This window comes from Lates calcarifer, linkage group LG6, assembly GCF_001640805.2.
Source record: "Lates calcarifer isolate ASB-BC8 linkage group LG6, TLL_Latcal_v3, whole genome shotgun sequence".
NCBI lineage: Eukaryota > Metazoa > Chordata > Actinopteri > Centropomidae > Lates > Lates calcarifer.
In genome coordinates, this window is record NC_066838.1 from 7,444,176 (window position 1) to 7,459,307 (window position 15,132).

At 41.4% G+C, this 15,132-nt stretch overlaps 1 protein-coding gene across 2 annotated transcripts in view; it reads right to left on the reverse strand.

Annotated features, from left to right (window-relative positions):
• Nucleotides 1–1,011: 1,011 nt before the first annotated feature.
• The window catches only part of nphp4 (nephronophthisis 4), a 143,581-nt gene continuing 129,460 nt past the window's right edge, over nucleotides 1,012–15,132 (reverse strand). For both annotated transcript variants that reach the window (XM_018675135.2, XM_051071077.1), the window contains exons 22-30: nucleotides 14,592–14,781; nucleotides 13,825–13,908; nucleotides 10,250–10,406; nucleotides 9,628–9,704; nucleotides 9,269–9,354; nucleotides 7,572–7,743; nucleotides 5,504–5,683; nucleotides 4,075–4,218; nucleotides 1,012–1,315 (exon numbers count right to left, since the gene is read on the reverse strand). In XM_018675135.2, coding sequence (XP_018530651.1) covers nucleotides 1,175–1,315; nucleotides 4,075–4,218; nucleotides 5,504–5,683; nucleotides 7,572–7,743; nucleotides 9,269–9,354; nucleotides 9,628–9,704; nucleotides 10,250–10,406; nucleotides 13,825–13,908; nucleotides 14,592–14,781 — 1,231 coding nt within the window. In that variant the 3' untranslated portion in view covers nucleotides 1,012–1,174. The remainder of the gene's footprint in view (nucleotides 1,316–4,074; nucleotides 4,219–5,503; nucleotides 5,684–7,571; nucleotides 7,744–9,268; nucleotides 9,355–9,627; nucleotides 9,705–10,249; nucleotides 10,407–13,824; nucleotides 13,909–14,591; nucleotides 14,782–15,132) is intronic.

Consider the following 15,132-nt stretch of genomic DNA (forward strand, 5'->3'; position numbering starts at 1 on the left):
GTGAGTGAATCCAGCTTTAATGTGAGCGTCTGTAAGCTGTTAACATGTTAACATAAAACAGAGAAGACAATGAGGCTCCTGTTTCAGACAAGATGTTAGAGAAGGTAAAGTTAAAGAGCACCAGGCTCTGTTTCTATCTTCTTTTTTTTATTAGCTTCTGCTGCTGTGCTCAGGCTTATTTTGCAGCCTGCATTCTAATGAGAGAGGAAGCGAGGGGGGAGGGAATGAGCGTGAGGTGGAGGGAGGGGGGGGGATTGTGTAACTCTGTGTTACATAACACAATGTGCATGGCCTTCTCTCTCTGCCTCAGATAGAGAGACAGAGCAGAGTGAGAGAGGACAGAGGGTTTAAAGGGTGCTGGTGTTAATGAGGGCGATCTGAAGAGAAGTGCGCCTCGCTGGAAAATCACACCTCATTATGGCACCGTTTCTAATAACGCCATGATGAGGAGAAGTTGTTTGGGAGGTGAGGGGACAGGGGAGAGTGGACCCCTGGCTTGTCTTAGATTAAAACCCAACCATCAAGTGGCGTTCAAGTGTGTTTGCTGGGTAATTAAAGTCGATAAAATGTTATTGCTTTCACCCTCAGCCCACCTTCAGCCGGGTGGGGACGAAGTGTCAGACGTTTGCTGGACGTTCGCTGCTGGGATTCAGCCTGATGTTTGCTGCTTTTGTTCTGATTACAGGACAGAAAATCATGTTTACCTTCAGCCTCTCTCCAAAGTTTTTTTTTTTTTTTTCATTTCTGTCTTGCTCCCAAATTTCACTTTTATGCCTCAAAGCACTTTAAAGTTTAGTCTCTACTTTGCTTTAGTGTATAATTTAGTAAAGTAAGTGTTGTGTTTGGATGTGTGTTCAAAGCTTTTTAGAGAACATAGTTTTTCCTGCTTGTTTTGCATTCAGTGTTTGATTCCTGTGACCTTATTTCGGAGGCTCGTCGAGCTGCGGGAGGAAAAATTCTCCTTCATTCATTGTTTTCATTTGTACAATAAGACTTCAAAAGAAAACAATATATGTGATAAAAAAGGAGCATTTATTTCTCTTAAATCTGATCTAATATATCATTATGATACTGGGTGTAAAAATTACAGCTCATTTGGGTTTATTACTCACTCAGAAAACAGATTTAAAACACAGATGAGTTGACATGTTAAGGAGGCAGCTTTTGCATCATTTCAAGAGTAGTTGACTTTTACACAGAACGTCTCCTCCGTCTTCTCCTCCAGGTTGTTGACGTAGACCAGGATCTCAACTGAGCCGGGACTCTGGCTGGGGGCAAATCGTAGTCCGATGGTGTAACTCTCTCCCCCGCCGATCTGAACACAGAGAACACAAACAACATTCTTCACTTTCATCTGAAGGTTTTCTGAGGGTGAGATCACCATGTTTCTTTTTTTACAGAGAGTAACAGTGAACACGTGTGACCATGTTCCTGTATCTCTGATGAGAGGTCATTTTCAAATAAGATAAGATAAGATACGATAAGATAATTCTTCATTAGGATATTATTTTAAATGTTACTGCTGGTCCAGAGATGTGTTCTTTCTTTGTTCCCAATGTTACGGCAGACTAACAGCTGGGCTGGGCGGTACAGCAAAAAAAAGTATCTGCGAGTTTGAAGGGTATCCTGATAATGACTGAAGCCTAAAGAAACCAGTGGGCTCATTAGTTAAACGACCAAAATTTATATAAAACAAAAACCTATGACTGGTATGATCACATATTTCTTCCTCAGGGCCTTCTTTCTAAAGGTGCAGATTAGACAGTCTGCAGTTTGTGAAAAGTATTTCCTGTCTGGGAGTACGTACCTACAGTTCAGCACTTTATTTGTCATTGTGGTCAGGGGCGTTGTGTCTTTAACTATGTAGGGAACTACGTTTGTTATATCCATGTTTCCATGATTGCTTTTCTTACAGGGTAATGACTGAAAATGACGACAGGATAGGTGTTTGGAAGGATAGATGCTTTTTTAAACAGGAAAACACACTTTGAATCTGTTGGACTGATAGTTCAGAGAAAGTGAAGGCTGCACGGCTTTGCAACGATATTAAAATAGTGCAGTGATAAAGTGGTTAGGTGCTGTTCCTTTTTATTGCAGTGTAATAAATGTCCTGTATATGGAACAAAGGCTGATCACAGTGGGTTTCCTCTGAGTAATTAGATGAAGCTTATCTGGAAGCAGAAACAGAATAAAACATCACAGTCTGTTTTTTCTGACCATCTTCTCCCCTGATTAAAAGCAGACCATGCCTCATGTTTTCAGAGGTCATGCTGTGTGAGAAATCTTTATTTGGCTATTTTTCTGTTTTCACAGTATTTTAATCAGAACAGAAGTGTTTTCTTGTATTTTCTGTAATAGCCAGGAACAGATCTATGGGTCAGTTCATGGGATTTATTCTGTAATCTTCTCTAAAAGCAGAGCAGTATTGATCTGTGCTTTGCTTTCTCACCTGACAGCTGGTTTTATCATAGAGGGGGGTGGGTGGTTACGTCAGAGAAGAGAAAGGTGTCTCTACATTTGTTTAATGCTATGGCTCAGTAAATTCTTTATAAGACACCTGGAGCCTCACTGACAAGACGGAAAAAACAAATGGCTGTTCTTCAATCTGCCCACCTCCCTCTGTCTAATTGATGCAGTGTCTCCTGGACAGCAGCAGTGAGGCTCTTTAATAGTTGATGTTGAAAAAGACTCCCATTGCATCTCATTTAAAATGCTGCTGCTTTCCCATTTGTTTTTGCCATTTTATCACACCTCAGCGAATGAAAGGCAGCGAGCTTCATGTCTGTGTGTGACAGCACAACAATCAAACAACAGCACTAATGACTTTGTTATATTCCTCCTGCTCTGTTCTGAGAGAAAACGAGGAGATCATTCCCCCTGTCACAGCTGTGGAATCAGAGTCATCATGACAAACGCAAATCACGGATGGATTTTACTCATCTGTCAAGACGACAGGACAGCAGAATCAAACACATTCCTTCACACGTCTTTACTGTTAATACTACATTCAGGAGACAAAACTTTCTCCTCCAATTTTCCCGCTGTCAGTCTGTAGTGTATGAGTGTGATGAATAATCAGTGATGCTGCATCAGAGCCGATGTGTGACTTTAGCCCTGAGTGGAACTAAAACTGAGGCTGATTCCAGGGTGAAATGTCAGAGCATGACATTGTTGAATAAACCAACACTAAACTTTCTGACTGTCAGGTCCAGGTGTTCTGACTGCACTGCTGCTCAGTCATCACTCTGTCACAGTTTAAATGACGCTCAGCTGTTTCAGGACCCAAAGACTCGTCCTCACAGGAGCCTGATGTTCCTGCTGTTTCCTACAGATACGCTTCTGTTTTAATCAATAAAACTGTCTCCACAGGTCAGATAACGACTGTGACCTGAAACATTTACACCTCAGCTCTCTTTTCCTCCATGTTCTGTGAATAATTGCAGTGGTTATGTGTTTGGCTCTGAGCGCTGCTGTTGTCTTATTATTATTATTGTTGTGTTATTTTTAGACTGTTGTTTTTTTTAGTAAGCCTCGGGGAGTGCCATCTAAATTTCGTTATATTGTTGTCTGACTCCAGTATAATGACAATAGAGCTATTCAACTATTCAACAGTGACCTACACTCAACACTGTTTCCAATAATGATTTACAGTTGTATTTTCAGTTAGTACTGCAGCAGCCTGATATAGCAGTTCTTGATTTTGTAGAATTTAGAAGAACTTAATTCCTTTCCACATGCAACATTTCCCATAAAAATATATATTTTTAAAGATGCAATAATTGTGAGGTTTTAAACACTGACAGTATCAGTATGTTTAACAGTATTTTATGTATCTTTAAAATTTACCTTCATGTGTTGTTTCCCTTATTTTATTCTTGAGGATTTAAAAACCAACTAATAAAAATAATTTTAGCACCGGTCAGTAGCACTTTACATTTGAACAAATGTGTATAAAATGATTGACATCCTTTAATCCCACGATTCTAGCTGAACTGATCCAAGGAGGAAGGTTCCTTTTTTGTCCAGGGGTTAATCAAAGTATTGATAGAGAGAACCACCTGATGTCCATCTCACCTGGAATTGATCCTCTTTGAACTGCAGCAGGTCTGGATGGTCGGAGCGCAGCAGGAACGTGTGGCTGCTGGTGTACGGGTTGGTGTAGGTGATTTTTCTGGAGCTGCCACGCCCGCCACCAACCGGGACACACACTTCAAATGCCTACACACACACACACACACACAGACAGCAGTAGTAGAGGGGGAGGGTTTGAGTGCTGTCCTGGGATCAGCTATACTTAGCCTTTTCTTGACACTGCCCATAAAGAGGTTGGAAATGTACAGCTGACTCCATGAAACCACCACAATGGTTCAATAAGCATCGAATGTGACTCTGAGTGAACAATGGCTTTCAGTTACACACACATTAAAGGAGCAGTTCATCATATCACTGTTCTGAAGAAGAGCAGAATACCAGCTGCAGAATGACAACTGAATCGAAAATCATTAACACGTCAGTGATTTATCTCCTGTAACACTTTTGGGCAGTGAACAGTTAAAAAGGTTAAAAACTGATGCAGCAGCTCCAGAGTTATTGTCTTGTTCACTTCATACATTCTTCTTCTTCTTCTTTGCCAAACCCTGCACAACCATATTACCCATAATGCAACCTAAACAACAAAGGGTCTGTTTAGACATTCAGGTGTGTTTTGCTGGTTACAGCTTTTGTAGCCTGGAGCTGAGACGAAAAGCAGCTGCAGAGGTTTGGTAAACTTGCTTCTTCTGAACTCAACACCCCCACATTTTTTTCCATTTGCAAACTTCTCCTCAGACTGTCAGAACCGACCGACACTGACTCAGGTAATGTCACCTGAGGCAATTTATCTTCACACAGCTCCCTCTGGAGCCACAACAGGCTTCATACAGCTTTTTCACATGTAAACAGGCTTTGATGTGTCAAATCAGTAGAGTTCTCCTTCGAGTCCACTGGGAGTCCGAAACAAATGATGAAGTCAGATAAAATAATACTATATTGGCAAAATGATATGATATGCTAATTTAAGCTGTTGGCAAACTGTATAGACCGTGTTGATCTTTGGAAACAGAGAGCAACAGAATCCAAAATGGTGGAAATTCTCAAATTATCCTGAGCACACCATCCACTATATAACATGCTCCAGAAAAACCCATAAGCTGCAGTCAGTCGTCATAGAGGAGCAGATGGTCCAAATCCCATGCTTCTTATTAATAAACTCTGCTAACTTATTACTCTTATTCCTATTCTCTGTAACAGTGCAAAATCTGACTGATCACAGGACTGCACATCAACATGCCTGACACCATGAGTTTCCATCCAGCTGCTGACACAGTGAAGACATGACAGTTACCAAAGCCTCACCCCTTGGAGAGTGATGGACCTGCTGTTTGATCTGTGAGAGGAGCAGTGTAAAGCGAAGATGAAGACATAATGAATTCACATAGATTACCAGTAGAAACTCTTCTCCTACCTTGGACAGCACAGGCTGGTGGACATTGAGACAGAGCAGCCAGGCGGTGACTAGACGATGACTCTCCACATCCACCGCGTTCACATACAGGAAGCGGCTGCCGGCCCGCCACGGCTGCACCTTCAGCTGGAGCTCCTGCACCGCTGCAGGAGGCAAAACGAACACACTCTCCGGATCCACCTACAGAGAGGGTGTGGAGGGGTGGAGGTTGATTGGGGTTTGGCAGTTGGATCAGGAGATAACTGATAAAGGGAAAGAGAGGCCCTGACCAAGTGACACAGTACGGAGGAGAGAAGATATATTTTAAAAGAGAAGGTACAAAAGAACCAAGTTAATGGGAAGAGGTGTTTAACAGAGTCAGGAAAGTGATGGCGGTGTAGAGATTAGAGGAGAAAGTAGGTGAGAGAGAGGGCGAACGAGGCTCGGTGACAGAGGCACAGAGAGCGAGTAGACAATGAAATGAGAGCAAGTAGAGGCAGCAGAGTGACAGAGAGACAGAAGGATGTGAGAATGAGATTTACTGTGCAGCTCCTTTTTAATCTGGTGAGAAAAGCAAAGCAATTCTCTGGCGGTGAGCTTTATCCTGTTTTATAAGACTCCTCCGGTGCATTCCACCGTGAGCTAACCTGCCGAGAGTCAGATCAAAGAGGCCGCCAATGCATATGGTAAAATCTTTTAAAAATACATCTGTCGCTTTTTCAGCCAGGACCCCGTTTCTTCTGGGAAGACACGTTTGGGTCGCACTGTGGTGCATGGAGGCTCTGACAGTCCATCATTTCTTTTTTTTTTTTTTTTTAAATATGAGTGAATACTTGGTGATGCCCTTTTTAACTGCAGCTCAGAGAGAGAAGCATTGTCAGACTCCCTCCTCTCTGAATCTACTTATGAATAAGAAACGATCTATTAAAAATAGAGGACAGACTGACACTCCTGGAACATATTTCCAAATGTTCGGGGAGCACACAGCCATCACTAATTTTTTTCAGATCGTGTCAAGTTGTGTCCCGACATGATCTGACATGACTGCACAAAGTAATGGGTGAACCTAATAAAACCAAATGAAATGTCATGAAAAGGGCCATTATGCTGTCAATCTGCATTCGTACATTCTTGATAATGACTCAAATCTTAACCTGCAGTCATTACAAAAGAGGCTGTTGCTGTTCCATTGTTTCCTGCTGCTAAAAGGACAATTTGCATAAAATCGTTTTGCAGTTTGAAAATTACTAATACTGAAAAAAATATGTCAAGAATAAAGCTCTCTACTCATTAGATATGTAGGATTCACGGTATGTTATGCTATTTTGATTCCACTTTTTCTCCTTCCCGTGCGTTTCCTTCCATCTGTGTCAGACATGTTTGGCCAAAGTAATAAAAAAAATCATTAAAAAGGGGGCGCAAACGTGAAGATGTAAAGTGCATTATTCTGATTTTTAATTTTAAATTAATGCACACTGTTGATCTCTTGTTAAACTACAGCTCTAAACCAGAGTCATGTAAGTAACTAATCTCTGGCAGGCGTGAAGAATCAAATAAAGGATCTAAACTTGAGCTCTTTAGACCCATGGACAAAATACCTGAGATCCATGTGCAAAAATGAGTCTTCATTAAAAAAATACCCGATCCCTAAGAAACCTAGAGACAGTCAGACTCAATCAGAGAAAAAGGAGACATGATCCAAAATCCAGTCAGCCAGGACAGACCCAGATACAGAGAAAGCACCAACACTAGGGGCAACATGATGCTCCACCAGCTGATGGGCAGCTGTTGCCCACTGTTCACATAAGATATACGCAGGACCAGAGCTGGTAGAAGGTCTGCTTAGAGTCACTTGGATATTACACATATTGATACACAGACTTTAGACCTGCAGCTAGGCCCTCCTGACTCAGTTAGATTAAGTATAATGTAGGCCTGGCATGACTCAGGTACCAGCCTGGGTCTCAGTTATTACAGACTGAGTGAATCTGTGAAGACCTGTACTTGTTGTCACTCAGACTGTGGTGACAGTTACATGTTAAAGTTAATATACAGGCCATTTAAACAATTGTTAATAGTGATTGTGTACCTGGATCTCTCTGGGGTGTGATGAGAAACATTTGACCTTGCGAACAGCTTGCCTCCCCCTCAGGACCAGTGACTGACAGGTCCGCTGGCCGCTCACACAGCTGACATCCACCCGCTCCAGGAAGTGAACGTAAATCTGCCAGATCTGGGAGGGCGCTGCCATCCACTTATCACTGCAGAGGAAAACATCATCAGGAACAATTAAGCTGAAGCCCCCCCCCCCGGAGACGCAGTGGAAGGAGCACGAGGTCGGATATGAGGGCTGATCCATGGCTGAGCTGCCAGTCTAACGAGCAGAAACATCATCATCATCATCATCCTCTCACTGCTGAGACGAAGAGGAGTTAGTCTCAGTGGAGACACCTTACAGTGAGAGCTCTAAATGGGATGCGATGTAGTCACCTCCTCAGCTCAGCTCTGGGATATTTGGAAGAAAATTCAAGTGATCTGGGTTTTGAGGGCAGACACAATATCACTAATGTTGGACTGAAGCTGCTGCTGAGGGACACGCTCAGATGATATTCAACATTTTTAAACATCGTAACAAACGGACAAACTGAACTGCATCAAGTGTTCTGGTGATACTTTATTTAACAGCTTCTGTAATTTCTTATTCATTTCCTACAGTGTTTTCGGAAACGAGGCTGGAAGGTGAAACAGGCCCTGTGCTCTGCTCATTAGTTTGGGAATTTGCACCAATTAAGTAAAATATCAACCGAGAGTCAAAACACAGTTCTGTAGACCTGTAGAAGTGTCATGTGTCAAAACTAACAACTAACTAAACCTATATAATTTTAATTTATACGGTTCTCACATGGTTCATATTGTTATTAACTGTGTTGTTTACATTATACTGACACACAGAAAAACAGATTGTATTACTGCAGCAGAAGAGAACTGAATAATCTGTGTGTAGTCATTTAATGAAGATGTCTTGGGTCTGCTGCACTGTATTTTATCCATGAAACAGTGTTACTAACTGTTGTTGATATTGTGCTGATTTCCTGCACAGATTCATGCAGGACTTTGACAAGGCAGGAATCATCTCTCATTAGAAACCAGGTGAAGTTTCTGACCACCATTCGTACTGTGCAGCATTGTGTTCATGAGCAGCTTCCTGTTTTGTTTGTGTGTAAAAGGAAACACATGTATGATGAGCGTGATGTAACCCACACTCCTGCAGACTAACAGACAGACAGTGGCGCTAACACCGTTTAAAAACTGGGCTTTGTGAATGTTTTATGAGGCAGAGAATACATCTGACACATTAGTCAGGCCTCAAGGATACACACAGAGTTTTACTGAGAAACACAGAGTGTAAACAAACAGTGACTCTGCTGCTTCACAAAGAGCCTCCAACAGAAACCTGCACCAACCACACTGACTCTGCAGATACAATATGCAATCAGTCCAAAAATCATCAGACCCATCAAATCAGAGCTGAGTGCTAAATCCTTGACATTTCATAAGAGACCAACATATTAACAAAGTCACACATAATCCTGATGGAGATGTGGGAGACTAGAGGACAGTTTCTGTAACTTCAGGCATTCAGACCACCAGACCTCCATCTGATTAGTTCATTAATTCAAGCCTGCATGAACAATTTAATTAGTCCAAAATAGAACGCTTCTTTAGGCTAAGCTCGCTCTGTGTGTGTATTTGTGTGTGTGTGTGTGTTCAGTAAATAATACATACGTGAAAACCATCACAAAGAACATCTTTATGTGTGGACTGGGACTCCCTGGCACTTTCAAATACACATCCTGAGGCTCCCCTGGCACCTTGACAGAAACAGAGGAAAAGGAGAAAAATGTTAAAATGGAAGGGTGAAAGAAAAAAAGAGAAGCAGAAATAAAAGACACTCTACATTAGCACTTTAAAAGTGTATGGCATGATGTAATGGAGAGCCTTTGGTGTCTCAAAACAGCTTGAGATTCGTGACAGGAGAGTTAGAATAAAGTGCTGTCTGAACAGGAAGTGGAGATGAGGTTCAGCAATTAACCCCCTGTTAATCTTAGTCTGGGTTATAACATATAGAAAATTGATTCAGTCACCAGCATCCTGGTCTGGCAGATGATGTTAGGGTCACTGCAGCGAACACAGAAGTGGGTCTTGGAGTCTGGATCTGCAACTGGGTCATCCATAAACAAGAAAAAGAAAAAAAAAGCATCGTACTGAGTCTGATGTGAAACATTCTATACATGTATGAACTGTATATATACACATAAACATGCATATGTACTGTATGTGCTGTGTTAATATTAATTTTATTCATCTCAGGTTTTCCTGCTTTTCATTTCCTGCTCTGTTCTCCTCTATTTTCAGATGCCGCTCTGTTGTTATTTCTCCTTTTTTCTGATAGACATTGTATTATACTGTCAGATTGCTTCTGCTGATATTTTAGCAAAAAATAAACATTAAAATGAAAATAGAATACATTATTTATTCTCATACGCTCCTCATGTTGTATAAACACTATTGCGTTTGTGTACGTGCACATTTATGTCTGAGTTTCTGCTCCTGATGGTGACTGAGTCAGTGAAAGCAACACGAAAAATGCAAAAATATGCAAATGAATAAAATGCAATAAATCTTATATGACACTATCCAAGCATGGCTGTGAGCTGTGGGACAGAGTGACGGCTGATGGGGGATAACTGGGTTAACCGTCTCTACCTGTGGGGTCGTGCCAGGGCGGCAGGCGGATGGCCTTCTTCAGGAAACACAGCTCAGGGTGGTAAAGTCTGAAAGTCTGGTCGACGACATGGGGCGTCGGCTCCACGTTCACCTGGCAGATGGCCATCGGTTTGCTGTCCTCTGCTTTGAAAGTAACCTGTGGAGAGATAGTCAGCAGTTTCAGCAGCGTGTCGCTCCCCTGTTTGATGTTAGATATCCAGAGCAATGAAAGAGCATTTCCATCATCAGGAGGTGGGAAGACTCCTCAGTGAAAACCAAACTAATAAAACATTCAGACTTGACTGTAAGCTGTGGGCAGTCTGAGTGATTTTCGGTTATTATATAGTCCCAGTCACCTGGCAGGGAAACACTGAACCACTTTATCTAGAATCCAAAAGTGAGCACACCTGTGTGGGGATTAGTTTTTTTTTTTTTTTACAGATATGAATAATAGTGAAGATGAGACCAAGGTTGTAATAATTGTGAATATTTCTTCTCTTTTCTCAGTGAATACCTTTGACTCTATTCTGAAACATATAAGTGGAACTGACATGTTTTCTCCCTGAGGCAGTTCAGCTCTAAATAACATATACAGCTTTTAAAAAGCGGTATTTGAGAAGTTTTATTTAAAAATTCACCAGAGAGTATGGCGATGATGGGGCTGTACACTGTACACTAGAATTTAAAAGTTGGCTTCAATCCGACGCACAAATCCCCCCACAGACCTGCTGACTGAGCTTTGAAGTTTGCTGCATTAAAACAGCCCCAAGGATCCGTGCAGATCAACACAAATGTCTTCATACATATGCACTAATTACATATGGTTACATATGTATATGGTTTCAGCTGGTATGTATACATACGCCAACATATGCAAACCCACTGGAATTACTAACCCACTCACATACCATCATGTTCTACACCGTCTTAAACTAATGTTTGCTGCCTTGATTCTTTATGATATCACACTATCTGCAGTGGAGTTTAGGAATCATACGTAGATCACATACAGCTGAAATTATTTATTAGAAACTCTAAGTAAGATTATTTAACTGACTATTTTAAACCATACTGAGAGGAGGAGACATGTCAGCAATGTGACATACTGATGTCAGTTGGTAAGTTTGGTCTCATGGTTCATCTGGTTCAAATGTCCCAACGACTACTGGACAGATCGTCATGAAATCTCCTGAAGATGTTCACGTTCCCCAGAAAATGAGTCTCATGATTTCACTGACCTCCTGATCTTACCTCTAATGCCACTGTCATGATTTCCCTTTGCCAAACACTTTAGATACAGTTATCTAGACATTTCATGGACTGATTCACATGGAATCTACTCTGAATGTTCAAGTCCCTGATGGATCAGCCCTTATGTTTTAGTTAAATCCCTGCCTTTCCCATGAATTTCCACTTGTTCAAATATATAGAATATATAGAATAGACCTCACAGTGTTAACCTCACTACATGGTCTCTAGAACAAACAAACACTATTGATAAGGGGCAGACCAACCACGAGTTTATTTCAGTTACATAAATGACATACGAAGGCAGTTATCATGGCTTTCTTTCAATTAATGGCTTTCTTGATTAATCATTTATAGTTACTCATAATGTTTTAAGGCTAAAAATAAAGGCTGGGGAACTCCAACATTGTAAAAACACACAAACAGCTCTCAGCAAACATCGTGATTCATACATGAAAGTGTTTTTTTGGAGTCAAAGAGCCTGAGCTGCCTGAGCAGAGTCATGACTTTTACCTTTTCCAACACCTCTGGAATGAACACTGACACCAGCTTTGAACCGGTCCTTATCACCAGCATTAGTGGCTGACCTCAAGCACCATAATGCACTCATGGCTTAGTCGGAGTAAATCCCTGCAGCAAGGACCCAAATATTATGGAAAGTCCTCTCAGAGGACTGGAGACTGCTACAGCTGCACAACAATGTCACATATGGTTGTAGTGTTCAGATGCCTGTAGTCTATTATTATAAATAAAATCCTGCCAATCTCTATAAAATAGATTCAACCTCAGCAGGTCATATGATCATGGCTTAGATTTTTTCAGAAAAATAAACACAGTGTCAGTAATTCTATAAAGTGTTTCAGTGAAGTTGACCTTCATCTTGACTGTGTAACTGTGTGATTAAATATTCAGTGATGAGAAATGAAGTGAACTTTCCACATTTTGGTCATTGATTCACACACTCACAGAAGCTGATCCCTGCCAAACAGCAGCTGTCCAAACTGTGGATGTGTCAGATTTGTGGGCCCATGCTGACCTGCAGGAGTGGCCCATATCTGGCTCTGGTGATGTGTGCTGACTGACAGCGGTGCCAAAGCTGGCATCCTGACAGCTCTGCTGTTGGGGCTTGTCAGTTTTAGCGGGACACAGATTTGATCCAGACCCGACCTCTTTGACCTCTTGACAGGATTTTTGCTCAGAGCAGCAGTGCTGACACTGACACACTAATACACACAAACTGTAGGCAGACGCACACACTCTTGGCAGACTGGCAAATATTTCATCACCCTGTGCAATGTGAGAGCTTCAGGGTACTGTACTCTACACTAACAATTGTGGTGTACCGGCGAGCAGTGATGGATATCTTGTTTTTAGCAGTACAAAACCATGTGCCAATAACATAAGCATAGATTTAAGCTCATGTCTGTAGAGAGAGGGCAGAAATTTAAATTTGAATGGATTCATGAGGAGCAGAAGTTAATTTTGGTGACAGCTGTGGCATACAGGGCCTGCAGAGCACATTACATCACATGTAGATATAGAGCACATTTTCTTATCTACAGGAAATCCGAACGAGCACATTCACAGTTCGTCCTTCCTCCCAACTTCTAATAAATTATAAACGGATGAATAAGTGCTTAAAATGGGAAAATAACTTCAGAGTAATACTGTACGAGTATATGCACGGTTCATTTAAAGCAGATTAGCCAGACGTGTCAAGCTGTCCTCCAATCAGAGATAGTTTAACTCTGCAGCCTGACTTTTGCCACTTGGAGGAGATAAACAATGTTCACTAAGATAAAAGTGATTTGCGGCATATAATTTTGCTTGACATTCTTGTCTGGCTAGTGTAACTTTTTAAATAGTTGACACTTCAAAGTGTTCTTTGTGTCTGAGTTGTGACTGTGTGGGAGAGGAGAGGAGGGAGGAGGCGGCGCTCTGCCACTCCACAGAGACTTGTCTGGGAGTGTTTTTGTACACTGGATGTTGTTCGATGCAGCAGAAGGTTAACCTGACTAAACTCCAAATCAAACACTTCATACTATACACCAAGTTTACATGGCTTTATCTTCCTCTGCTCTCCTGAATCGGACTGTATATAGCATATAAACCTTCAGATGCTGTAAATGTTGGACTACATTGAAGCTCTTATCATGGCAGAGAAACATACTGTACATCCATCATCGCACCTCAAATCCATAGCTGGCTATAATTCCAGCCTGGAGACAAACAAATCAGGGATTAAGAGGCTGAAGACTTAAGATGGAGATAAAGATGGTCCCATACACAGAAAATATTGCACAAAGCATAAGTAGCACACTCTGTACCTTGATGGTTTTGGCAGCGACGATATTGGACAGATTCTTCTTGGCCACTTGAGAACCTTTGCCTGCAGGTAAGAGGCTCGGTCCCTGTGAGGATTTGATAAGAAACCGGATGTTTATCCAAACTGAACATCTATCAAAAACAACAAATGACTCCAAAGGAAATATTACATCTGTACATCAGGCAGGAAACTGTATATAATCACAAACAGAATAGAATAGAACCAAACCAGTCATCCACAGGAGATAAGGCCACAGCCTGTGTAAATGACATTTATTTCAAACTGTCCTCCTAGCATCAAATCAACTGTCAAGCCTCAGTTGCCATTTCATGTGTAGAACTTGCCATTGGAGTAGATCAACTATGGTTACTGATCCTCGAGGTACAGTGACATTTATATCAATGAAATTTCTACTTTTATCATCGCTCCATCTCTTATTCCCATGTGCTGTTCTCCCACCAAAAACACATCAGTTCAGACCTCAGAGTGAATCAATTTGAAAAGATTTTCTTGAACTGGAATCAATGAGTCTACTTGTGAAATAGTGTGATATCATGAATTATTAAACTGAGAGAGTTACTTTGATCTACGGTGACGAAAAGATGAGTTGACTGTTTCTAAAGCCTTACCTAACTTTTATCATCTGACTGCTACAATCCCTCCTCTCACAGATTCTGCTTTCAGTGGTGATTATCAGTCCAACAACAAGGTTCTCATAGAAAACAAAGTGATGGTTGCACCAGATTCATTGTCTGGTCTTCAATGTACCTGAACAGCCATGGTGTGGTCACAGAGGAAGCTCTGGTACTTCAGTGGAATATGGACGCTCTCTTTGGGCCGGAGGTAAACCCTGGGACCTGGGGCACCCTCCTCCACATGGAACATGTTCTCCTCCAGTGGAGTAGGAGTTTTGGTTAATGCTTTGAAGTAACGCCACTCCTCTGTCTTAGTGATGACACTGGATGGAGAGATTAAAGGACATGAGTGAGATGAAAGCAGCCTCTTATATATCTTTAAGACATCCATCCAGGATCAGACCTGGACTTGTGACATGATCAAGAGTAAAAACCCGCACTGTGGAACACTGTGTTTATGAGATCCTCTGATAATATGGTGTTGAACAGAACAAATAGCATGTTGAGGCTTTTGCTGTTCTTCAAGTCTTTACAGAGGAAATGCAAATGCAGTCCTGAGGGTTGTGCTAAACAAAAGGCCATGGGTTATTAAAATCAAACCAGTTTCATCTCAGGAATATGAGTCTACTCATTACATTTCAAGGTAATCTGCATATTTAATTATTCAATAAATA